Source organism: Neomonachus schauinslandi, chromosome 9, assembly GCF_002201575.2.
Source record: "Neomonachus schauinslandi chromosome 9, ASM220157v2, whole genome shotgun sequence".
Taxonomy (NCBI): domain Eukaryota; kingdom Metazoa; phylum Chordata; class Mammalia; order Carnivora; family Phocidae; genus Neomonachus; species Neomonachus schauinslandi.
The window spans coordinates 132,874,758-132,901,113 of record NC_058411.1 but is presented as its reverse complement, the minus strand read 5'-3'; the positions used below and the strand labels follow the sequence as shown (position 1 = coordinate 132,901,113).

Genomic DNA, 26,356 nt, shown 5'->3' with positions numbered 1-26,356 from the left:
CTCAGCTAGGGCCTGGCACCTGCCAGGGTCCCATCAAGGTTGGCTGTTCTCTGTGGATATTAAGTTCCCTGTTCCTCAGTTAATACCAAAGTCTGCATGTGGATGAATGCATGAACCCTTGGAAGTACAGGCCTAGTGAAGAGCCTGTTGAGAATTCAGATGCAGTTCTAGGGTGTCTCTGGGAGTCTCGGTTTGCTGGTTCACACCTTGTATGTACATAGTGGGAGAGACAGAGCTGGAGCTTAAAGCGGAAGAGTCTGAGGATCAGTCCTGTGGATGGCATGTAGGTGTGTGTGTGTGTGTGTGTCTGTGTCTGTGTGTTTTCTTTTTAATAAGAGATCAATTTATGGATAACAGTATGGGACAGACTGGGAAGCTACCAGGCCCCTAGCAATGAGCTTCCCAAGAACAGACCAACAGACAGACAAGCGAAGAGACAGACAGAGGGACAGGGAAACAGCCAAAGGGCTCAGAGGCCCAGGGCCAGCCTCAGCAGCTGTGCCCGGGCTCAGATCCAGTTCTGCTCTGGGAACCTGGGGGGTGGGGTGAGCAGGACCCACAGGTGCCTCAGTTCTTGCAAGGCTCCCTTCTCCTCCCTCCCCCCGTCCCTTCCCAGCGGGCTGGGACTTTTCACACGTGGTCTGTTTCCAGGGTTGGGGAGTGGTTGGTCTGGGGGTGGGGAGGCAGAGGCCTCGGTGGTATGGGGTTAGCAGCACTGGGGGGAATCGGGTCAGGCACCAGGTGTGTGTGTGCTTTAGAGGCTACTGGTGTGTCCCATGGTGGCCAGCCCACCGTGATCACTCCCCCTTCTGCAGACCAGGGCCCCCTGCATCATGCCAGGGCTCCAGGCTGCTTGCCCCAGCTGCACGTTAGGAAGGGCCATGGAGTCCTAGCAAGGACTCATAACCTGAATCTCAGAACTACCCTTTCTTTGTGTTAAATAAAGCAGTTGGACTAGATTAGAGCCTTGGTTTTGAAATTATTTTCTGTGGGGGCTGAGGGTTCACCAAGGTGCCTCTGGAGACACCAAGGAGCGGAGTGGATCCAGTGGGCTCAGCCCCCTTCAATCAGAGCATCTTTCTGTGCATCTCTTTTAGATTGGTCTTCTATGTGAGCTTGTTTGAAGAAAGACTTCTGCAAAAAGAGAAAAACAAGTTTGGTCTTCGCTAGGCTAGAGTATCTCCAAGCACCTAAAGCACTGTGGTTCTCGCACACCTTTCTCCAGGGAAGAGCCTCCTCGTCCCTGAGCAGGGGTTCCAGGTGTGGCAGGATGTGATCCCCCAACCCTCAGGCGGCTGGGCAGGGCATGGGTGGGCTGAGCCCCCTGGCTGGTCACTGCAGCAGAGGGTAGCCTTGTCCATTCACCTTGGAGGCCATATACATGTTCCTGCCTTTGCACTTGGCGTAGCAAAGGTTGGAGGTGCTGTTTGAGGGAAACACCTGGAGGAGATCCATGCCAGGAAATGAGAGCTTTCCCCTCCACACCTAGAATCTCCATGCACTCTTCACCATTGGAGGGCGGAGCAAACTAAGCCCTCAGAGAGGAGTGATGGTCCCTTCCAGCATCCTTGTCACTCATATCCCATGTTGTGGCCTCTTGCAGAAAGTCTCTTCCTCACTAGTGTTTGAAAATCAGATGTGGGCTCTCTAGCTGTCAAGTTCTTACCAGCTTCTGACTTGAGCTTCTCTTCAGTGTCCACAGCAGATTTCTAGGAGTTCTAACCTGCTCGCCACATTTTAAGTAATTGCTTGTTGTTCTCTGAAGCTCCGCCCCACCCAAGCCTTTGACTGTAGGAGACTGTGTGGGCCTGGATCTCACTTCTACCACCAAGAACGCAATCAGCAACTTGAGAACATGGTTTGCTTTGCAAAGAGACTCGCCCAAAATGGTAGGAAGGGTTGAAAATGGTGATAAGCGCCTGCTCTGTTGAATCAACTCGACAAACCTTTCTGAGAGAGCTTGATATGTTGTAGCTTGCTAGGGATTCGGGGCATTAGGGGTGGTTACAAGGACCCTCCTCTTGGGGCTTTCACGGCCTAGTAGGGTCCACTGCATCTGCCTCGTTGTGTCAGAAAGTCTGTGTGTACATCTTACTCTTTCTCTCTTTTAATCCTCCCTACACGCACCCAGGGAGCTGCCGGGGTAACCTACCTAGGGCATGGCTCTTCTCCCCAGAAACCTTTCAGCCTCCCTGTGGCTGCTTGCAGGCCTAGTGCTGACCCAGGCCCTCTGGGTCCCCTGTGACCCGGCCTAGACCAGTTTCACAGCCCTCTGCTCTGGGCCACATCCAGTCCCCACCTCCCTCCCCTTGCCATGGGGTGTCCTCAGCCCTGCATGCCTGCCCCTTCCCTCAGCCTGGCAGCACCCAGCACCTAGGTCCCAGGACTCATGACCTCCATCCCTGAGGGAGAAGTGAGGGAACTCACTGCAGAGGAAGCCAGCTGATGGGATGGTCCTGCCTGGATCCACTTCTCTTTTCCTCTCTGAACACACATACAAGGGACTCCTCCCACTTTGCCAATCGAGAGACCCACAAGCATGGTGTGGTTAAGGCATTAACCTGGTGTCAGGTGTCACCAGCTGGGTCATTAAGATGCATTAAACATCACCTGACTGCAAGTGGACTGTGCCACACCTTTTGGGACTGGCTTTCCAGAACCAGGATCATCGATGCAGACGACTGTTTTCCTTTGTAGCCATGTGACCACTTGCAAGTCATGACACATGGCCCTGGCTCCCTGCTGAGGACACTGCTGGGCGGCAGCAGGGGGGTGTGGACCTGATTGAGTTCCACGGTAGAGACGCATGAAGCTATTTGTGTTCTTCATAATTGGCATTGCTTTCAAAGCAAAACTTAGCAGTAGGCCGGCCGTGATAGAGTCAGAAATGAGACTTGCTGCCCAGTGAGCGAATCGTGTATGAGATTCCCAGCCCCTTGAGGCCACCCCCCACCCCCACCTCGCTCCCACTTGTAAGGATGAATCAGATGGCGTACTCTGTTCTGCTTTCCTCTTCAAACAGGAAAGCAGACTCCAAACCTAATTAAGACAGCACTTCAAGTCTTTAACTAAATTCATTCACAGCCCGACTGCACTGGGGCCAAGCTTCCTCTTGCTGCCTCCTATTGCAAACCTGATTCAAATTGTTATCGTTTATTCAGGTTGAAGCTACTAGTGAGATTTAAAAAAAAGAAGAAGACGACGACGACTGCTCTTCCCGTGCAGGTGGGGCCACTCGGCTCCAGTCACTTTGATCCCGGTCAGTGCAGAGGCTCCACACTGAAGGAAGCCTCGAAGCACGCTCATTAATTAACAGCTGCAGGCACTTGGAATGTTCTGTCCAAATGGCGCGAACAGCCTCACTCCTTTGGCGGCCAGAGCTAGAAAGAATCCCCAGCAGAGCCTCTTTCGAGCTCCTGCTAGTTCTCACCCCTCACACGGGCTTGGAAACCATGCCGCCGAGGAGTTCCCAGCCCTGTCACTCCCTCGCTGTGTCACCCAGGAGATCAGAACCTCTCTGGGCCTCACTTGCCCCATCTGTCACGCGCTGGGTCGCACATCCATTTCAGAGGGTGATTGTTAAAGAGATGCACAAACATTTGGGATTCCCGCTCTGTGCCAGGCACTGTGCTTGTAAGATGGGCGTGCTTGCTCAAAGTACATGCTCTAGATCAGTGGTTCCCAATCAGGGGCATGGTTAGCCCCAGGTGACATTTGGCAATAACTGGAGACATTTTGGGTTGTCTCATAGGCCGATGCTAGAGGCAATGCTAAATATCATACAATGCACAGGACAGGCCTCCACAACCAAGAATTATTTGCCTTGCTGTGTCCATAGCGGCGAGGTTGAGAAACAGTGATCAGAGTAGACCAGCCCGATTCCGAGGGTTGTCCAGTTAGTTCGTAGATGTCAAAAGATTTTGGATGGGGCGAAATGGGGGCTTTTTGAAAGAAATTTAGAAGTGGATGTCTAAGCAAATAATTTTGGTGACGTAGGAGTTAAGAGCATGAAATAAATCACTCGTATCCAGTGGCCTGGATTTGCTGGTGCTCCGTGACAGGTCATCCACGCTGTCCTCCATGCAAAGCTGTACCTCTTCAAGGACTCACATGGGTAGCAAGCATCCAGAGAAAGAAAGCAGACTTTGCATCCATTGCACAAGAGAGAGGGGTCCGTCTGGTTGATGTAAGTCTGGCTCGTGTGATCTGGTGCGCTCCCAGCTGTCTATCCCAGCTCCGTCAAAACCCATCCCTGTCACAGGGCTCCAGAGACAGAGGGAACCCAGAATGGGGCCAGGCCTGCTGGGGGAGGAGGCGGCCTTCAGCAATGAGCAGTTCTCTGTGATCGCCTATCTTTCTCATCTGAAGGCTCGCAGCCCCACACGAAGCTCTGCGAGGCAGAATTATAGATGAGTCACCCAGTGACTCACTGGGGAAAGCCCTCCTCCCCAAGAGCCACAGCTGAGAACCCACCCAGGTGACATAAATCCACTTTCTCAGTTCCCTTCTTGCCTCTCCCCACAAAGGACTAAAAATAAAATGTAAAATAGCTAAGATGACTTACTGCAATGACTTTTCTACTTTCATAATAAGAATATAAAGCGGAAATTTTTAAAGAAGTCGAGCTGAGAGGCTACCCAAATTAGAATACAGGAAGGTCACAGCACGACGAGGAGTTGATTCCGTTGCGTGGGCATCAGGCTCATTCAGGACCGGCTTTTCTCCCAACAAGTCATTGTCCCCAAGAGGGGAAGGGGGAGTGGAGAGAGATGAGACTGATTCGGGAACTTCCAGTCTCAACAGCAGTGTTCTTAGGAAATCACTGAGCCTCTGAGCATTCACTGGTTCCTTGGACAGCATGGTGTCTTGATGGCAGTGCTCCCCCACCGCCCCATTAGGATGATAAAGAAGTTTAGGCATGTGAAGGGGATTCGAAGGTTAAATAAGCTTCTGTAGTTATTGTTAAATATTGGGGTTGTGGTTTTGTTTTTTACCTTTTAAAGAGAAGTCCTAAGGGGTGCCTGAGTGGCTCAGTTGATTAAGCATCCTACCTCTTGATTTCAGCTCCAGTCATGATCTCAGGGTTATGGGATCAAGCCACACATCGGGCTCTGTGCTCATCTGGGAGTCTGCTTGAGATTCTCTCTCTCCCTCTTCCCCTGCCCCTCCCCCACCCCTCTCTCTCTCTCTCTCTCTCTCTCTCTCTCTCTCTCTAATAAATTTAAAAAATAGAGGTCCTAAAATGGTTATGGACGAAATGATGGATTTGCTTTAAAATAACACAGTGACGGAAGTGGACGCCATAGACAGGACAGACTGCCCTTGGTGATGATCCAGGCTAGTGATGTATATGTGGGCCTTTGTTATTCTAGTCTGTCCACTTTACTTTTACATTTGAATTTTTCCGTCCTTTCCAAGTGTCTGCTTTTCACAAAAGAGTTCTGGAGATTGCACAACAATGCGAGTATCCATAACGCTACTGAACTCTATACTTCAAAGTAGATAGGATGATAAAGTTGGGGTTCTGTGAATGTTACCACAGTTTAAAAAAGTATATGTATGTGTATCTTTTAAAACCAGTGATTCAAATCAGCAGTATACTGGGGGCAGAGGGGAGCACAGAAAGTCGGGATCAGAGGGGAAAAAGCAAGCCATGATGCCCTTTTCTGCGCTGGAAGGTTGTTCTGAGCACGAGGGAAGGGAATGGCCTCTCTCCTGGCTGGGGGCGTTGGGGAAGAGAGGTGACTCTGGGATGTTGGCAGCAGTGTCCCGGGGCGCTGGTCCGAGCAGGAGCTTACAGATGGAGGTGGTGGACGAGAGAGGAACGGCTGGGCCTGACGCTCCTTCCCCAGGATGTGAGGACGAAGACAGTGTGGCCTGTGCTTGGGGAGGCTCATGGTCTACGGGGGAAGCGATTCAGAGAACACCAGGGCCTCCCCATGGGCCATGACGGCATCCTGCCGGAAGGTACTCAGAGGGCAGTGTGGGGCTCCTCTTGGACTCAGGAGCAGATGAAGTAGGAGCTGTAACCACTCCCCTCCAGCCTTGTGAAAACCACCTGTCAGAGCCATTTGAAGCTAAGCGTCAGCTGTCTTGGAATAATGTTCCTCTAGCACTCGGGGTTACAAAACGATTGGTGGCCCCCAGTGCTCTTCCTGATGGGCGATGCCAAGTTACCAGCATAGGTGGTGGGGCGGGCAGGGTGCTGAGACAGAGCCCCGGCTCCTTGGGCAGGCTGTGGCCTCTCTTCTGGCCCTAATTCTTCAGTTGTGACACCTGGGGACACATCACTTCATCTCTCAGGCTCTTTGTGTCCCCACCTGTGAAATGAGGCGAACTGTCTCTGGAGAAGTTGGTTACCGCTCTGTGACTGAGCTCACGATGACAGGCCATTTGTAGGGTCGATCCCCGGCAGGTGCATCATACGGGAGGTGTCTCTCACGCTCAGATGAGCGTGAGCGTGGCCGTGGTTTTGGAGCCCGGGTGTGATAAGCTCCTGTTGCTTCCACTGAGAAACTTGCAGCAAGACCCAGGGAGGTCTCTGAGCCCGGGGTCTGCCCTTCCTCACTGCCACCGGGGGGGTGCAGTTAGTGGCCCTGATCTGTCCTTCCCTGTGTGAGATGCCTGGACGGCAAGGGCAGTGCTAGTCTTTTTTCTTGTTTCCTTGTGGATTCCGAGAGCTGTCCAGTTAGTGCGTAGATGTCAAAGGATTTTGGATGGGACGAAATGGGGGCTTTTTGAAAGAAATTTAGAGTTCCAAACCTAATAAGCTCAGCCACCTTTGGTTTTTCCCCTCTCACTGGGTTTTGAATCCTATATTTGGAAGATTTGGCCCAGCCCAGCCGCAAAGCGTCGTTCACTCCAACTTCATCCAATTGTGTTCTGAGTTCCTTGCTCTGGACTTAGGTGAACAGAAGGCCTGGGGAGATGGCCCAGGAGAGGTAGTGACTTTCAAACTTTTGGCCATGAGACCATTTCTTTAAACAGAACCGTATTAGTTTCCCAGGGCTGCCACGTAATTACCACAGACTTGGTGGCTTAAAACAACAGAAACTTACTTGCTGATGGTTCTGGAGGCCAGAAGTCCAAAATCAAGGTATTGGCAAGGCCGTGCTCCCTCCAGAAGCTCTAGGGGAGAATCCTCCCTTGCTGCTTCGAGCTTCTCGTGGCTCCCGGCAGTCCTTGGCTTGTGACTGCGTCACTCCAATCCCTGGCTTCACGTGGCCTTCTCTTCTCCCTGTCTCTTCTCTGTGTGTCTTTCATAAGGACGCTTGGATTTATGGGCCCACCAGGGTAATCTGGGATGATCATGTCTTGAGATCCTTGACTTAATGACGTCTGCAGAGACCCTTTTCCCAAATAAGGTCACGTTTGCAAGTTCCCGGCACCTCCCATGTCCTGCTTTTCTATGTTGAGTTTACTATGGCCCCTTTGGGAAGGGACTTCACACCTGTATCCTGGAGCAGTCGGTGAGAAGGTTCTCCAATCCTCTGTGTGCCTGGGATGGTGGAAAGGCTTGATAATTCCTGGAAGATTGCCCAGACGAAAATCCTAGAATCTTAGAATTGGGGACTATCTTGGCTGCCTTCCTCCTACCCAGCAGGAAAGCCCTCCCCTGCAGTCCTGACACCTGGCCACTCAGCCTCCACTTGCACACACAGCCCCACTCCTGCTCCCCCACCGCCCCCCAAGTGTCAAGGAGCTCACCAGCTCCTAAGATAGTCAGTCCACCTGTGCCCAATGCTCCTGGTCACCTGCTTTGTTATAACCACCTCCTGAATATGGTTCTGGCTTCTGGAAAGACCCACAGTGGTTGAGCTCATGACAGTGTTTCAGTCCTACCACCTGCTCGTTCTTCGTTTTGGTTCCTTTAGTCATTTTAAGGCATGGATGATTCTAGATACCTCCCTCTCCCCCAGGTGCCCTTTCAGGAGATACTCCAGTATGGCCTGGTCTCTCTAAATGTCGTATTCCAGGCTCATCATGTGAGGATATGGTGTCTGCCCACTTGTACTCAGATTCTGTTGATGCCTCCAAGGTGGCATTGGTGTTTGGGACCAATGTTTACTAATGGGGATGCGTGCTGAGACCTCCTGCCTTGAACGGCTGGTGCAGGGCACCTTCCCCAGCCTCCCCTAAAGTTACCTGTATGTGCATGCTAGCTACGTTTCATCCTGATCCTTTGGGTCTATCGATTCAGCTGGTTTTATTCATCCTGAGTCTTTAATCTGCCTCCGGCATACTGACCTTCCCTCTCAGATGAGCGTAATGTCCCAGCGCACCATCACACGTGTGCAGCCCGGGAGAGGAGCCCGCACCTGCTCCGTCCTCTGGGGGAGGTTGAGGCAGCCGTGTCCCAGCACCTTCTCTCGTGTAAAGTGAATTCTCTCATCCAGTCTGTGCTTGCCTCATGATGCAATGTGTTTATGACTTTCCGCTGATCGAATTAGCCTCCTGACCCTAGCAGAAAACCACCGAGGGAGGGAGGTTGGTCTGGCAGGACTCGTTCCTGGTGAACTCTGTCGAGTTCGGACAATGGCGGCTCCCTTCTTGCAGAGCACGTAAGCCTGGGGTTTAATAGCCGGTCCTCAACTTTTGTCCCGGTTCAAAATCACCAGACTGGCATTTCAGCCAGCAGCTGGGTCCCCCTGGGGGATAAATCAGGGTGAATTTTGCATTTCATTCCCACCTCGACCGTTTTCAAAACCCGGGTGTCAGGGCACTGCCGGAGAGGAGGTTGGAAATGGGGGAAAGGAGCGCCGGGTCCCGCTGGCTGTCACGGCTACAGTCTGCTTGTCTCGTCCCAGATGGGACGTCAGGAGACCCTGCCCCTGCATGGGAGAAATTTTGGCAGCTGGAGCCCATGTTTCGGGCCTTCATGCTTGCCAGTTCTCCTGGATGCAGGACAGTTTGGAGAATGGGATTTTGGCTTATTTGCTCATAGGAAGGGCTTCCTGTTCAGGGACCTGGACCTGAGTCCACCGATAGGCCGATGGACAGTGTCCAGGGACCCCCTACTAGCCCACCCTCCCTGCCCCAGTGCCTGATTATGATGCTTTGCCCAGACTCGGTCCATTCTCCCTGGCCTCCTCAAACACCATTCAGCTCAGTGCTGGGCCAGCCCCCGCCCTTCCCTGTGCCCTCAGTGGGAGACTCGGGGTGGGACCCCTGCCCATCCTGCTGTCTCAGGCCAGCTCTCGGAGGCCAGTTCATCCACCATCATGTGTGCCCTGGCATCGGGGCCCTGCCCCCACCACCCATGACAGTGCCAAGCCAAAGTTGGGACTTTGTATTATAAAGGGAGCCCCTGGTGGTTTCAAGCAGGGGAGGAATAGGATCCCACAAGTTTTAAGAAGATTCATCTAGTGAGGTACAGACTGTATGGATTGGGGAGGTCGAGGCACCGTGGTTGGGTGGGTAACCTCTTATGATCTCGAAGGCTTCCCTTTTCCTCCGTAGGCATTTGGGAAGTAGTTTTTCTTGATAGACAGTGTGAGGACCTTCACTAGTGGCCACAGATCTGCCAGGTCGCTATTGTGCAGGTGAGGAAGCCCCCTCAGGAGCAGGTGGGTGGCCCTCCTACCTTGGACAGACTTCCCGCTGCCCTCACGAAGCAGCATGACAAGGTGTCTGGCTCCCTCTGGTGACAAGAGGAAACGCCTGAGCGTTGGCCTCCCATCTCCAAGGCCGGTGGAACCCACACTTGTTGAGTTGAGGGTAAACTAAGGTCCAAAGTTCCCCCGACTCTGGGGGACGGGGAGAACCCCCGTGTATGTGTGCTTGAGTCCAGCTGTCCCCCCTCAGGCCACTTGGCATCCCAGCGACAGGCAGGCTAAGGCTCAGAGCGGGGCCTTCTGCACCCTGCAGATGCCAGTTCCTGTAGAATTTACTAGAAGCATGTCAGTGGCCCACAACCCTTCTGTTGCTGTTTCACGCTGCCGAATGGTAAGGGGGAGGCAGTGCAGGACTGGGCTCCTACCAGCTGTGTGGCCCTAGGCTGGTAACCTGATTTCTCTGTGCCTCGGGTTCTGCTGTAAACTGGAGGTGGAAAGACCCACGTGTCAGGGTCCAGATGTGCGCCAGGTCGGAGCCCCTGGCCCCTGAGGTGCGTGGAGGCAGAGAGCGGTCTTGGTTTAGGCAGTGGCATCCATGTGGCCGGGTGGAAGTACCAGTGGGTTTGCAGCTCCTGAGCAGTGAAGACAGTGAGAGGTCACGTCCGGTGAGCACCTGGCTGCTTTGGTGAAGGAGAAATACTGACCAAGAGCCAGGAACTGACCTGTGGGAGGGCCACCCGCTGGGGCCAGGCCCACCCTCTGCCCCCAGGTCCTGTATTTCCCCTCCCAGGCCTGGGCCCATCGCGGGGTTTTCGGAGCCTCGGTGACCTCCAAGCACCACTCCCGATGGGGGGCCCCCTGAGGCCACCGAGAGCATTCGTGATGGTTCTAAAGTCCTTTGAAGATGCAGGGTGTGCCTGAGGTCACAAGACGGACAGGACCCCTTCAGCGAGTAACTGCTCGTGGCGCAGCAGCTAGTGGAGGGCCGGGGAAGCTGGGACCCCGCGGGCCTGTGGGTCCGCCAAGGCCACGCGCGTGACCCACCCCCCCCTCGGGTGCAGCGCCCCCTGGGGGAGGGAGGGAGGAAGGGGGCCGCTCCCCGACGCGCTTGCAGGCAGAGGGCCGCACTGACCTCAGTGGGGCAGAGTTAATCCCAGCGCACACCCCCCACCCGCACGCGCACCCCCGGAGCCCCGAAGGGCCTCCCTGCCACCTGCCCCCGTACCCTCCGTTTCCCCTGCGTCCTGCGTCCAGCTTTGTCTTCCCCACCCCGCGGTGCCCCCGTGGCCGGCACCACGGACCCCGCTTGTTTGCAGGGGACGCCTCCTGCTGCGCGTCTCGCATCCTGGGCGGCTCCCACCTCTCTGCCCGACTGCCGTTTCCCTTCCTGCCTCGCCTTCCTTAAACCCTCCGTCTTTGTTCTTCCTTCTCCTTCCCGCTTGCAGCACGTGTGTCACAGGGCAAGTGACTTCCACTCTCCATGCCTCAGTTTCCTGATGTGGACAGTGGGCGTGCATCCGCTGATAGGGCTGTCCTAAGGCTGAAATGAGGCAGTGCATGGCACATGTTGGTGCAGGGCCCTTGGCAGTCTCCGCGTCAGTGCCAGGTCACCCCCCCACCCCCACCCCACGAGAGTCCTGCTTCAATCCCAGCCCCGCCCTAGGCTATGAATGGGGTATTTCCCTCCTCCAGGTTTCTGCCGCCCTTCGACCACCTTCAAGCGCACCTTGTCCTGTGTGCAACGTTCAACAAATGTATTTTGGACCTTGCTGAGCACAGGGAGGGGTCAGAGGTCATAAATAAGACAAGGGTCCCGGACAGACAGAGCTCCCTGCTAGTTTCACATCCCACCAGACCTAACCAGGGATCCGCGTGCACACAGGGTGCTCTGTGCTGAGTTCATCCTGACCCCCCTTCCCCCCAGTCCTGGGACAGCTTCACTGATGTCCGTTGGTCACCCCATGCGTCTCATGTTCCATGCCATCTAGGTGGCGCGTTACAGTTTCCATGTACTCGCTCACGCGTTCTCACATGGGATCCTCACCCCAGTCTTGGGAGGGGCCTTGGTTGCTAGGGCTGTTGTGACAAAATACCGGAGACTGGGTACCCCAGACACTTAGCCTCATGGTTCCAGAGCCTGCAGGTCCAAGATCAAGGCATTGGCAGGGTTGGTTTCTCCCTGGCTTGCCGATGGCCGCCTTCTCCCCGTGTCCTCACACGTGTTTTCTCTGAGCGTGCACCCTCCTGGTGTCTCCTCTTCTTTTTTATAAGGACCCCAGTCCTTTTGGTTTTGCTTTGTTTTTTTAAGATTTATTTATTTATTTGAGAGCAAGAGAGAGAGAGAGTGTACAAGGGGGTAGGGGCAGAGGGAAAAGATAGAGAAAATCTTAAATAGACTCTGTGCTCAATCTCACAACCCTGAGATTACAACCGGAGCCGAAACCAAGAGTCAGACACTTAACCAGCTGTGCCACCCAGGCGCCCCATGGACACCAGTCCTTTTGGATGAGGGCCCACCTTAGCCTCATTTTAACTTAATCGCCCCTTTGAAGGCCGTGTCTTGGTACACAGTCACATCCTGGGGTCCTGGGTGTTAGGGCCTCAGCAGATGGGTTTGGGAGGATACATTTTACAGCCGGAGCTGCCAAAGCTCAGAGGGGTGGAGTGCTTTGAGCGCGGCCAGGGGCTGCTGTAGCTCCATGGAGGACCGACTCTGGACTGCGGAGCCCCCATCTCTCCACTGTCCCCTCCCGGAGGCTGGGGTGGGGACAAAGGAAGCCACCCCGTGACCTCAGAGAGCTGCTGGGCAGACCCTACTTGGCCAGCAGACAGGATGTGGGCCCTTCAGGAAGGGGCAGCCTGTTGCTGATTTGGGTGGGCTTCCTGCTGGCAGGGCTCAGGGCTTCCTGGCCCTCACCCCACCAGCTGCATTTCTCATTTCATCAGCCAGTGCAGTCTCGGGGACGCCTGGGGTTACCAGGGGCTAAAACGGAGCATGGGGGGAGAGCCGGCGTGCTCTCACTTGCTTTGAAGAGTCAGACAGCTCTAGCCCTGCCCCTCGATACCTGCCACGTACAAAGAAAGCTACAGGAGAGTTTGATGGTGGTCGCAGCCCTGACACGTCAGTCCCCGGGGAGCCCCAGGTCTGGCCCCTGCTGACAGTGGGTTCCTCCCGCGGGACATCACGTCCAGATGCCCACGGGCTGACCAGCCTAAGGGACGTGTGCCCTCACCCGCATAAGGCCCTGCTAGACAGGAGGGGAGGAAGAGAGGCTTCTGTTAGCTGGGCTGAGAAATCAAGACTAGCAGCACCCAAAGCTTTGACCAGTTGCAGATCCTTCCTGAGCAGCCCAAGAAGCCTGGCCTTACAGCATGACCCTCCTTAGAGGCACCGTTTCCATCATGCTAGGGCCTTCCACCTCTCCCAGGTCTGGGGAGTAATCAGTTCACAGTTCACCCACCAAACACTTGGTCCCTCCTCTAGGCAAAGGGCTGCATCATTACCCCTGTGGAAAACCAGATTGTGTGTGTGTGTGTGTTTAAATAAGATCTCTGCCTTCCCTGAGTCTGCAGTTATTATTGGCATACCTACAACGTGGAACTTTCTTTTTGCATCCAGGCAGACTGTAAGCAGAACTGTAGAAAAAGTCTCGGCTTCGGTGCTGTGGCAGAGGAAGCAAGGAGAAGGAAGAAGAGGAGGAGATCTAGGAGGGCCCCTTGGAGGAGGTGGTATGGAAGGCAGGCTTTGTGTGGAGAGTAGGCCTTTGATACAGTGTTCAGGGCCTGGAGGAGACGGGAAATCTGGGTGGAGGACCCGCATAAGTAAGGCCTGGGGGCCACCCCAGGTATGTCAGGCAGTGTCCTGTGGTCTCGTGGCATTCGGGGCTGCTTGGGCTGGCTACACAAGAGCACTCAGGTTCTGCCACCAGCTCACTGACCCGAGCCTGGCCACGCCCAGTCTCCGGCTGCCCCTCCACCTTGCAGGCTGATAGCACATAGCGTTCACGTCCTTCCCTTTTCCCATGTGCCCAGATGCATTTTCTACCACCTGGTTCCTTGGTCAAGGTCAGCAAATTCAGTGGTTCTCAACCTGGCTGCACAGCGCTGGAGAACTTGAAAAGAATCCCAGTGCCTGGGCTGTGCCCCCAGATCAGCACCTTCAGATCTTGGGGGCGGGTGGGACCTACACATGAGTATTTCCTTTCGTACGTGTCCCAGGTGATTCCAAAGCGCAGCCAACTTTGAGACCCCGGGATGCAGCTGCCCTAGGAGGCCCCAGGTAGGGTCGTGCGGGAGGAGGTGCGCTTACCAGACAGCACTAGCAACTGGAGGCTTTGGTTGATAAACCTCGCAATGGGGATACTTCTGTTACACAAATTGCGGCCAGGGTCTGGCACACGGTCCGTGTTCAGTGACTGCTCACCTCCTCATCCTCTCTTCCCCTCCTCCTCCCCCTCAGAGATAAGCAAGGTCAGTTATGTAATCCTGCCGGGCTCTTGGCAGTGGGCACCAGAGAAATACGTATTGCATGTTTTGCAGGCCTCCTACTGTTTATGGATCATGTTTTATTCATGCACGTATGATGCAGAATGTTCCATCTCAGGGGATAAATTTCAGCCTGCAGATTTCAACACAGAAGAATACATTTGTATAAATTGAGGGCACGGAAGGCAAGTGGGAGATGAGAAAAGCAATGCTCAGACTGAGGGTTTCATTGGCAGTTAGGAAGTAGAGGACGGTGAAGTTCAAGGTGGGACTCTTCTCTTTTTTGGGCCGGCGCTGCCCTCTAGTGGGGAAAAGCCACAGCCAACCTGAGCTTCCTCCGCTCTGCGCACTTGAGGGGACTCCCATCCAGGGTTGAAATTGCCGAGTCCAGCCAAAGAGACCAAGACATGTGTCTAGGGGAGACCAGCCATGCAGGCCTTCCTTCCTGGACTTATCACCCCTGGGATGCAAGGAAAATTCTAGAAAGCATCTACTACATTCTAGGCACCAGAAGCTTTGCATGCATTGCATCTCATTCTCACTGTTCTGCAAGGTAGCTATTCCTATTCCCAGACTCAGGGTTGGGAGATGAGTCATCCAGAAGTTGAGAAGCTTAACCAGGATCCCAGGCTCAGTCTGGTGGATTCCAAAGGCTTCACTGCTGTACCATCATGTCCTGACTCTTCTTTCTCTAAGAACTTAGGTGATCCTAGAGGTCTGAGTTCAAACTTACCTCCGCCATTTACATGCTGTTTAGCCTTGGGGCAATTGACTAACCTCTCTGAGCTTCTGTTTCTCCTGTACAAAAAGTATCGTAACATGTACCTTATAAAGTGGTCATGAGAACTTTTGTTTGACCTCAAGTACATCACAAGGGATATAGACTTAAAAGCGATTGCCTCAAGATGGTAGGATAATAGTAAATTGTCCCTCTTTCTGAATGCATTGCTTTAATAATCAGACAAAAAACAAAGGATTGGTTAGACCACTTTCCTTTCAAAAGAGGCCAAAGCACTCACCTGTGCGTATTGCGTGTACTGCTGGAGAGAATGTTGTCTCATTTTCTCCAAGCTGTATCAAGAGAATCTCAGGAACCCTCCAGAGAAAATCAGACCCCCCCCCCCCGAAGTGATCTTTCATTTTGTCAAGCCCAGAGTCCTCAGCTCCGCCCTTCCCCTGCCCTGCTCAGTGCTCTCACTCACTGTGAAACAGAAGTCATTGCTGTCACATGAGATCCCCGTGTCCCTGGGTGCCCTCCCTCCTGACGGCCAGGGAGGGATCTTGAGCCGGGCCTGGGGTGCTGGGCAGTGTGGTTCTGCAGTGTATTAGCTCTGTCCTTCGCCATCCCCCTGAGGGCAGCAGAGAAATGCCTGGCCCTTGGAATCCCTTTCCATCAGCGCCTTAAATGCTACTTACAGAGATAATTCAATTCTTAAAAAATAGATACTCTAGAAAATATTATCGTTTATTTCCAGGGTTTCTGTTAGGAGACCTGTGTTGTGTATTTCTTTTAATTATTCTTAAAAAATTAACCTTCTATATAGGGACAGACTGGGAAGGAATATCTAAATGAATATCAGTGTTTCTGTCTGGCTGGTGAGAGATGGTGATTCATGCCATTTTCTTTGTAATAGTAATAGCAAAATTTATTAAGCACATACTGTATGCCGGGTGCTATGGAAAGCCCTGGACACACACTGATCACTTACACTTTGAAAAAACCTTGTGGGCTAGGTACCGTTATGATCCCCGGCCTTGGGTGAGAGCATGGAGTCCCAAAGAAGGTCAGTCGCTTTCCCAAGCTTGCACAGCTCCTGAATGCCGACTCTGGCCAGCTCTAGGCTCTATGTTCTTGGCCACGGTGTGGGGTCCTTCTCCGTCCTCGCTTTATTCTCACATCACTCTACAGTGAGCATGTGCTTCTTTTAAAAGGAGGAAAAGAGGTTTTGTGTTTAAATGAACCGATCTGGTCTCACCAATGCAAAAACGCGTAGGAAGAAAATACGCTTCAAAGACAATCATGCCCAAAAGGAAATAGGAGAACGATGAAGTATTTTTGTTATACGATTCTGGATTTTCCACAGTCAGTTCAGCATCTCCCACCTAAGTAAACAAAAAAAGTAAAACTGAGAAAGCAGAAGAGAAAATCCTGCTACTGGAACCATTAGTAAGAATTTTTGGCTCCTACCAGGTTTTTTGTTGTTGTTGTTTGTTTGTTTGTTTGTTTTTGAGAACATCTGTGTTCCAGGAACTTACCTAGAGCATTTTGTTTTGGTGCACTCACGCATTTGACCCTCAAAGGCCCCCAAGAGGGGAGGGGTTGTTGTCAGCCCATTGTAGGGAGGTGGAAACTGAGGTGCGGGGAGCGTTTATACTGCGCTCCCAGACCCAGATGGCATCGGAGGCCGGCACCGTCCTTCCTGTAGGACAGACCCACCCTAGTCACTTTCCACGCAGGGTCATGCAGGATTTCTGAGAGCGCTGAGCAGGGCAGGGGAAGGGCAGAGCTGAGGGCTCTGGGCTTGACAAAATGAAAGATCACTTCAGGGGAAGTCTGTGGTTTTCTCTGGAGGGTTGCTGAGATTCCCTTGATACACTTTGAGAAAATGAATAGCTGTTTGTATATAGGTACTTACGTTACAGATACTTATGTATGTGAAAAATGTAACAGTCCGGTCTTTGTGCAGAAAACATATTACAGTTTAACAAATGGTTGTGAAACAAGCATCCACTTGGACACAAAACCAGCACCCCAGAAACATCCCCACCCCCACCCTCTTACTGCCCTCCCTAACCCCATGCCCTGTCTCCTTCTGGATCATAATTCCCTCCCTCCCCACACTGCGGCCACTGTCCTGACTTCCATACTATTCATTTCCCTGTTTTTCTTTATCCTCTGACTACCGAGTTATATATCACTAAATAGTTAATTTTGCTGCTTCGAATTCTATGCAGGTAGAATCACACCGGTATGTATTCTCACCTGCGTTCTTTTGCTCGGCATTATATCTTTGAAGGTTCATCCTTGTTCTTGATGATGTGTTTTCTTTGCTTGTACAGTAATTTCAGAGTATGGGTAGTTGGTTTCTCTGTTCTACTATTGATGGGTATCGGGTTGTCTCCATTTCCTTACGAGCATTCTTGGATGTGTCTCCCAGTACCTGTCAGACTTTCTGTAGGGTATTTACCTAGGAGGTGGAATTATGGGTCATCGGGTGAGTTTATCTTCAGTTTTCCAGATACTGTCAAAGTTTTGCCAAAGGGGTTATCCAGTTTACACTCCTACCAGCAGCGTGCAAGACTCCCAGATGCCCCACAGCCTTGCCAACAGTTGGTATGATCAGAGCTCTTTAACCAGCTGAAAAGGGAAGGACATTTTATTGGGTTGTAATGCACATGTCCCTGAATTCTCATGAGGTTGAATATCTTGTCTTTGTCCATAGTTCATTTGAATTCCCTCTTTTGTGAACTACCTATTAAGATTTCTTTTCAGCTAGTTTGTCTTTTTTCATCAATTTCTAGCAGTTTTTATATAGTCTAGACATGAGCTGATTCTTGTCTGTGTTTTTTAAGAATGTACATTACACATATATTTTCCCACATTTTCACTTTGTCAGTGGGCTTTTTGGGTGAATCTGATGAATGACCTTGTTAATTTTAGTGTAGACCAATTTACCAGGCTTTTCTTATAATGACTGGTGCTTTCTCTGTTCGGTTTAAGAAATCTTTCCCTACCCCCGACATCATGACAGTACTTTTGTCTGTTATCTTTCAGAAGCTTTATTGTTTTGGTTTTCACCCAGGTCTCTGCTCTGCCTAGAATTGATTTTTGCATGTCCTGTGAGGCTGGCTTTTTTTTTTTCCCCCCACTGTAATTTCAAATTGCCTCAGCACTATTTATGGAAAAGATCATCCTTTCCTTTCCCTTGCTGCTTTGTATGCAACTTTGCCATAAATCAGGTGTCCACGTAAGTGTGGCTCTGTTTCTGGGCTTGCTCTTCTGCTTGATTGCTGTATTTATTGTTCCTTAAGCCAGAAATGCACTGTCTTCATCATTACAGCTTAAAAAAAAAAAAGTCCTACTATTCAGTAGGACAAGTCTTGATAATTCTCCTTCAAAGGTATCTAGGCTGCTCTTGGCCCTCCACATTTTTATAAACAAATTAGAATCAGTGTGTCATGTTACTTACACAAAAAATGTTGTAGTACTTTTATTAATTATATGTCAGTATAATAAAGTTGGCTAATGCTTCCTGGGCCAGCAGATTCTAAATTGAAGTCTCCGTTTGGATTTTCCAAATTCTTCGGGGTCTGTACATCTGGCCTGACCCTTTCTGTCCCTCGAGTCCCCGTGGCTCATGGGATTTAGGAGGAGGCACTTGAATGGGAGGGTCCCCGTGCTGAGAGAGACAGGTGCAGAGAGCACTGTCCAGGAAAATAGCAGGTTGAGGGGCCTGAGCTTGGGCACAGACACTCCCTCTTTTTATGGCAATGCTGAACTCGTGTTTGCTTTCCTGCACCCTTTCAATAGCCGGTGAACTAACTTTTCATTATGCTGGAGCAAACTAGGAATAGAAAGAAGAATAAAACACCTTCTCTGTCTCATAGAGCTTGGACTCTCCTGCAGCTTCTCTGTGACTGCGCCCCAGTCAACACCAGCAGTGAAAAATGTCCCACAAAAAATGCTCCGTGGTCAAGTAATTAACAAATGACTTCATGCAATGTCCTGTTCTTAGTCACATGGATATTCATGGTTGTGAGATCTGAGAATTGACTCAAATTTGATTAGCAATTACATTAATTTCCTATGGCTGCCATCATGAGTTGCCACAAACTTAGTGGCCTAAAATAACACAAATTTATGATCTTCTAGTTCTAGAGGTCAGAAGCCCACAGTGGGTTTCACTGAGCTCAAATCAAGGTGTCAGCAGGGCTGTCGTCCTCTGGAGGATCCTCTCTGGAAGGGAGAATCCATTTTCTTGCCTTTTCCAGCTTCAGGAAGTGGTCCTCGTTCCTGGGCTCCTGACCTTATCCTCCATCTTCAAAGCCAGGAATCACTGGTCACCTCCTTCTCAGGAGGCCATGTCTCTGGTCGAGTCATCTTATCTCCTTCTCCGACTCTGACTCTTCTTTCTCCTTCCACATTTACAGGAATCTTGTTGATTGGGTCCTTGGGGATAATCAGTATAATCTCTTTAAGTCAACTGATCAGCCACCTTAATTCCATATTAGCTTTAATTCTCTTTTGTCATTTAAGCTAGCAGAGGCAGGTTCTAGAGATTAGGACAGGTACATCTTTTGGGGCCGTTAGTCTGCCTCCCACACAGTGGCCCCAGCTCAGTAGCCCAGCTGACCCAGTGCTGGGCGTTCCATCGAGGACTCGGTGCCATGCAAGGTCTTTGCAGCCCTGCGCCGTTGTGCTCTCTCCTCTTTGGCACTACTCCTGACTATGGCATGCTGGGTTGGTTTGTTTAGGGCCTTTCTTCCATAACACAAACTCCACAGAAAAGCAGGGATTTTGTCTGTTTTGTTCACGGTTGTGTCTCAGCGGCTTGCACAGTGCCTGGCCCCTAGTAGTTGCCAGTATGTATTTTGAGTGACTAAGAATGGTTCAAAGTCTCTCCAGTGGGGCAGCAAGTTGCTGCTGCTTTCTTTTTTTTTAAATTTATTATTTTATTATTATCAAGAGAGACAGAGAATGAGTGTGGGGGGAGGGGCAGAGGCAAAGGGAGAAGCAGGCTCCCAGCTGAGCAGGGAGCCAGACGCGAGGCTTGATCCCAGGACCCCGAGATCATGACCTGAGCCGAAGTCAAGAGTCAGACACTCAACCCACTGAGCCACACAGGCTCCCCATGCCCTTAGTATCTTAATTATATTTTCCCAGAGCCCTGAGTCTAAAAGAAATACCTAGCAGTTTTGTTTATCAAGCAGTTAGGTTTAAACTACGTAATAAATGTCTGATAAAATAATGCACGTGAATTAAAAGAAAAAATATTTTAATTTTATTTTTAGTATTATTTCCTGTGTCTCAGCTTCTCCTCAGCCACCTCGCCCCTCCCCTCCCCTCCCATGTTCGTGAATCTGGCAGGCAGCAGGGGGCAGCACTGAGCCACAAAGCACATCCTCTCCTGTCCTGGAGGCACTCCACTGTTCAACACCCGGATTGCAGATTTTAGTGCTGGCCAGTCTTTTTCCTGTTTGGGCAGAACATGTGGAGTGGTTTCATTAAACAAGAATAAATTCACAGCCTAGGCGGATGAATCGAAAGGAGAGCAAGGAAGTGCATTCGGAAGTACGTTTCTGTAAGATCGTGGCCTGCCTCATACCCTCGCAGGAAAACAACTTCCCCTAAAAACCCAGGGTTGTGCTCTGCATGCTGCTTTATTTGAGGTGTTATCCTAAGATATTGCTGAGGTGGAAAAAGGGTGTTTCTTGATGCGTGAAGATCCCCCTCCCACATCTCTACTGGATTGTTCCTTGGAAAAGATTCGAGAACTTGTTATTGCCAGAGGTTTCTTTAACATCTCTCTGAGGAGGAGCTGCTTGGAAAATGCCCCCAGAGGGGCTCCTGGGTGGGTCGGGTGGTTGAGCATCCGACTCTTGGTTTCAGCTCAGGTCGTGATCTCATGGGTCATGAGATCGAGGCCAGCGTCAGGCTCTGTGCTCAGCCGTGAGTCTGCTTGAGATTCTCTACCTCTGCCCCTCTCTCAAATAAAAGAAAAAAATAAAATGCCACCAGAGATTTCAGCTGAGGGGCCTATCCACACACTCTCTGCTGTCCCCAGGTCGGGGAGGGAGGAACAGGACAATCTCCACAACCTCTTCAGCACATCAGTTGTTTCTTCCAAGGACACTAAAAGCTTAGTCCTTTGACCTATTAAGTATTAGGTATAATTTGCGTTATGCAATCTGTAGGCCATGCATCAGTGATGATTACGCTGATTGGGGGTTTTATCTAATCGGCATGAAAGAAGGCATATTATTATGAGTGGTGTGGGTTCCGGGCGGGGGTGGGGGGTGGATAGAGCAGCTGCTGGAATATCAACAGGGAGTCAGCAGGGTAGTTGCAGCAACCGTGGCAGGAGAGTTGTGTTCCTGTCCCCTGTGTCCCTTCCTCCGGGACTGCCTGAGCAGATACGTTGCTTGCTCAGCCATCTTTAGAGTACCCGTGGTTGACCAGGGGCTCACCTCCGCCTGCAGCCTGGACAGGAGGACATGGCTGGCTTCACAGTTTTGCCCTGAAGCAGAAATCCCTTTAGGCTATGTTGGGTGGTGCTCTTGCCTTGGACACCCCCTGTCCATGCCCCCACCCCTGCCCCCTGGGTCCTCCTCAGCATCTCTTTCTGCTTCACTTTCCTCCCAGGAAATGGGGCCAAGAGTAGCTCTGGTCCCTAACCCTACCGTGCTAAGGACAGCCCCCCTAATTCTAGCCCATATCTGCAAGATCCCCATATTCTAGAATTTTCCAATACCCCCAACTTACTCAACTTCCTCTGTTTGGTTATCTTAATCTAAGTTGTGACAAAACGGAGTCTGTGTACTCATAAAATGGATATTGCTCTTCTCAAGATTCTTAGAAACAAGAATAACTGAGATTGGGGGTGTCTGGCCAGCTATGGGAGCAGGTACTTTGAGACTCTAGAACTTCTAGATTGCTCCAAATCACAGAGTAGGATTTCACTGAGAGTGGAGTTGGCCCCATTTCCATGTTATAAACCATCCTCTTTTCATTCCTTCCTTTATGGAACAACATTCCTTATAAACCGTCCTCAATGATTGCTTTGGGTCTGGGTTTCTGTCTATAAATCTGGAAGATATGGCCTCCTTTGCCAAGTATTTATAAACCAGTTGAGTTCCTGTTTATAGTTTGTGTTTTCTCCCGACCTCCAAGTCAATAAGCTCTGGAAGGCCAGGATTCTTAATTATTTGGCTCAATATTGAATCTCCATTCCTGAGACTACTGCTTGGCACATAGAAGGAGCTCAATAAATATTGACTGACTGAATGAATATTTGAGTGGTTCCATGACGACATCATCGAGGGAAATCAGAATGAGTTAGTCTACACCTGTGAGCAGAGAGACCAGAAGTACCCTCCGCCGAGCTCAAATTCCCTTTGTTTGAATTCATCTCCAGCCTTGCTCTTCATGTGCCTTCATGGACCTGTTAGCACCCCTCTTTTGGGCTATCTGCTTGGGTTGGATCAACTCATATGCCACTTGTCCCCACAGGTAGCCAGCCTCTTGTAGGAAGGGCCACTTCCTATTTTTATTCCCAGGGCCTTGAGAACTGTCCTTGCTCAGGGAACATTCTACCAAACTGAAATTTAGTTAAATAGATATAGCCTGTGGGTTTTAGTTTGGGCTTGGTACTTTCCCAGAATGAATAAAAGGGTTTGTGGAAAATCCCAGGTATTATATCCATCAGATGCTTAAGTTCATGCCTAGTACCATCTTCTCAAGTCCTATGGAAAAGGTTGAGTCTTGAACAACTATTAAAACAATAGATAGTAACTCCAAAAAAAAGGGGGGGGGGGGGGGAGATCTGCAAAATTCAAATTAATAAAACATCTAATTAAATGTTCTCAAAGCATACCATTATGTCAACTCCGTTTTTTGCTAAATTTAATGCTCGTAAACATTTCATTACATTTGAAAATAATTTGTGGCTTTGACTTTTCTCCCTTCACAACAATTCCTGAATTTGTACAATGAGTGCTGAGAAATCTTAGCCAACCATAAATTAAATGAATTCCATAAAGCCAAATAAATGTGAAAGCAAAATTATAAAAATAGTTTCCAAAATGTTTATGATAGAAACCATTTAATGACAGACGTGGGTGTGTTTTAATATGGTGGATATGGTGTGGGATGGAGTACTCTAAAAGGAAGTGCACTCAGGGCCTACAGATATTTCAGAGCAACCTCCAAAAAACTATAGAATTTCTGCATAACGGTGCTTCAGTACCAGCTTTCCCCCTGTAGGATTTTTTGACTAGTTCCTCTAATGTCATTTGTATAAGCCAGGTTCTCATCTGATCGCTGTGAAATAATATCCTTGATCTTTGACTCTTTTGCTCATTGTGTGGCTTTTGCTTTTTTTTTTTTTTTTAATCTAATCTCTGTTTTATCTTCTTCTTTCAGGAATCCTTTTCACGATGCTGGTATTTGGACCAGCCTGTGGATTTATCCTAGGCTCTTTCTGTACCAAAATCTACGTGGATGCAGTCTTCATTGACACAAGTAAGGAGTATATCTCAACTTCTCACCGCCACCCCCGAGCATGTCCTCCATCATAAGGGAGCCCTTCAGCCTTTGGGTTCTAAAACCCTCCTACTGAGGGGCAGCCTCGGTGCGTGGACCTCTAGCTGCTGGCCCACCAGAGATCAAAGGAAAGAGCATGAGTTTGGCTCAGATGGCCTGGGATCCAGTGGTGTTCCACCATTGTTCACCCGGAGGCTGAATAATCCCTGTGGTTGATTTTACTCCTCAAATCTGGATCTTCCTCATCTGTAAATTAAGGGTAACAATTCTATCTGCTTCGTGGGGCTACTATAAGAATTAAATGAGAGGATAGATGTAGAGTGCCTGGCATTTTCTCATTGAATGTTAGTCCATTAACCTATATGAGAACCCCACTTTCTAAGTGTGTTCTGGAAATGCAGATGTACAAACGGGGTCGATGAGACAGAGTATTTGAAACCCCCTTCTATAAGGCAGTGTTGTAGAGGCCTCTATGAAGAAACGTACCATAGCTCAGAACCACTTCAAGCAACACTTCTTGGTTCCTAGGAGGAAGAGCGAGTGTATTTCTCCAACGGCTCTGGGCCCCCCAGACCCTAGGCACACTTTGATCCACCAGTGGGCTGGTTAACATAGGCTAGGTTGTACCGTGGTCACACGCTGTTCCCAAATCTTAAGTGATTTTATCCAACCAAAGTTTCCTTCTTGGGCGTGCTACGTATCTAGTGCAGGATGGCAGTGTTAGGGAGGGTGAGGCTTGGCTCCTCACGGTCACTCCAGGACGCAGGTCACAGAAGCTTCATCTGACCCCGGCTTGCGCAGTGCCAAGGCAGGAGACCAGGCTGTGGCAAGTTGCACTCCGGCTCTCGAAGCTTCTCGTCACGTTTCTGTGGCCAAAGCAAAAGTCATGTGGTCTCTCAGTCTTCTCTTGCTGTGCAACAAATTACCCCATGCTTAGTGACTGAAAACAACACTGGGGTGTTGTTTATTATATCACAGGTTATTTCTGTGGGTCTGGAGTCCAGGAGCAGCTTGGCTGGGTGGTTCCAATTCAGGGTCCCTCATGAGGTTGTGGTCAGGGTGTTGACATGGTGTCCACTCATCTCAATGCTCAACCGCAGGAGATTCGACTTCTGAGTTCACTGCCAAGGCTGTCAGCAGGCCTTGGAGGATCCGCTTTCAGTCTCATATCCCTGGGCCTCTCGACCGGGCTCCCTCTCCAGGGCTTCCCCGTAGCAAACCACCCAAGAGAGGGTGAGAGAGAGAGCCCGAGACAAGAGCCGTGGTCTGTTGATAACCTTGGCTCGGAAGTGACATGTCGTTCCTCTTCTGCTGCATCCTGGGGGTCGAAAGCAAGCCACCTGTTCCGGTCTGCACTCAGGGCGTGAATACCAGGGCATGGGATCCCTGGAGACCATCTGAGACTCTGCCCCCCATATGTGGTCACAAGTCAGCCGTGAGCCCCGAACAGAACACTCCGTTTCTGTGTGCAGTTCAGTGAGCATAGAAGCCGTGTTTCCTTCCTCGCTGAGAACGGAGTGCGGGAAGCCATCCCAGCTTCTCCTCCTCATACCAATCTTTTCTCAGGATCAATAAGAGCTCAGTCCCTGGCTTCTCAATCCATCATCACTTGACAGTGCTTAAATTTACTAATTCACCCCAAAGAAATAATGTGGTTTTAAATCCAGTCAAGCCACTCTGATTCACTCCATTAATCCCACTGATATATTTACTTGTAGCTAATGATGTTACAAATTTGCAAGTGGCGGGGGTGGGGGGGGAGAAAATCAAATGAAGCTTTGTTTACTTATTCTTTTAAAGTGCTGGCTCTGTTCAGGAGGTGATTGGATGCTGCTGTCTTGTGGCAGTTGGTGACCCTTTGTACCCTGCTCCTAATGAGCGGGACGAGGGGTGGCCTGGTCAGAGAAACATCACGTGGTGGGAGTCGGCTGCCATCTTGCTCATATGGACAAAAACAAGCCAGCTTCCACCACTGTACCAAAGGCAGCACAAGACAGGAATTGTAAAAGCGGGTGAGGGAAGGGGATGCACCCCCCATGCAATGGGGAAGGCTTCCTGGAAGGAGAGGCCAGGTGGCCAGGCAGTTTATCCTGCCCTTCAGCGTCATCAGCAGTGGCCCTCTTGGATCAAGGCCTGTGGGTTACCAGAATCTCTGAGCCAAGAACCTCAGCTCATTCTCTTCCAACCCTTCCATTGTACAGACGAGGAAACGGGGCCTAGAGAGGGACAGGGATGTACCCAGTCCAAGGGGCGTATCTGTATAAAACCCAGGTCTCCTGAGCAAGCATGTGGGCATTTCCACTTCACAGTCCCTTCCACCATGCAACCTCCTGGGAATTAAATAGCATCTTTTCTCTGTGCCTGGTGGACAAGGAGCTCGAGGGGCTTAGCCAGTTCATTTGTGGTCCCCACTGGTGTGCTCTTCCTTTGCATCGGGCTGTTCCCTCAGCCTGGAGTCCTGCCTGTGGTCCTGTCTGGTCTGCATCTTTCTTCACCCGTTGGGGCGCCGTGTGAAGCAACATCACCCATGGTTCTAGGCTCACTGGCAGTTTCGAAGCAGAAGGCAGATGGGCGCGTTCCTGGTCCAGCTGGGCATCTTGCTTATGGCATCCCCCCCCACCACACACACACATGCACACAAGCAAATAGCAGAAGCCCCATCCAGTGTGTCTCTAAGAAAGGGAAGGATGCCCTGTGAGTCACCATCTTTTGTTTGCTTCCTTGCTGAAGGCCCAGGGAGGGCTGGTGCTGTTCTTTACCAGTAGAGGGCAGAAGAATGTAATTTATTCTATCGGAGAGCAAGACAGAGAATTCAATAGTTGCCAGCAATTTTAATGATTTCTCATCTTGTGCCTAAAACTTGTTGTTCTGTCTGGAATGGATTCAGGCTGTATTTTGAGAAGGGGGTTCTCAATTCTTTAGGGGTGACCCTCCTGTATTTTTTCTTCACCGGTGAAGATGGAGGTCCTCCTTAGGGCTGTCCGACCTAGGAAAGCATGTCCTGAAGCCTGAATGGAAAGGGCCGGGCACACAGCGGAGAGCTGGGTAGGGGACT

General features: G+C 50.7%; 1 protein-coding gene across 2 annotated transcripts in view; it reads left to right on the top strand.

Annotated features, from left to right (window-relative positions):
* The window catches only part of SLCO3A1 (solute carrier organic anion transporter family member 3A1), a 301,899-nt gene that overhangs the window by 203,362 nt on the left and 72,181 nt on the right, over window positions 1-26,356 (top strand). For both annotated transcript variants that reach the window (XM_021680661.1, XM_021680660.2), the window contains exon 3: window positions 23,182-23,280. In XM_021680661.1, coding sequence (XP_021536336.1) covers window positions 23,182-23,280 — 99 coding nt within the window. The remainder of the gene's footprint in view (window positions 1-23,181; window positions 23,281-26,356) is intronic.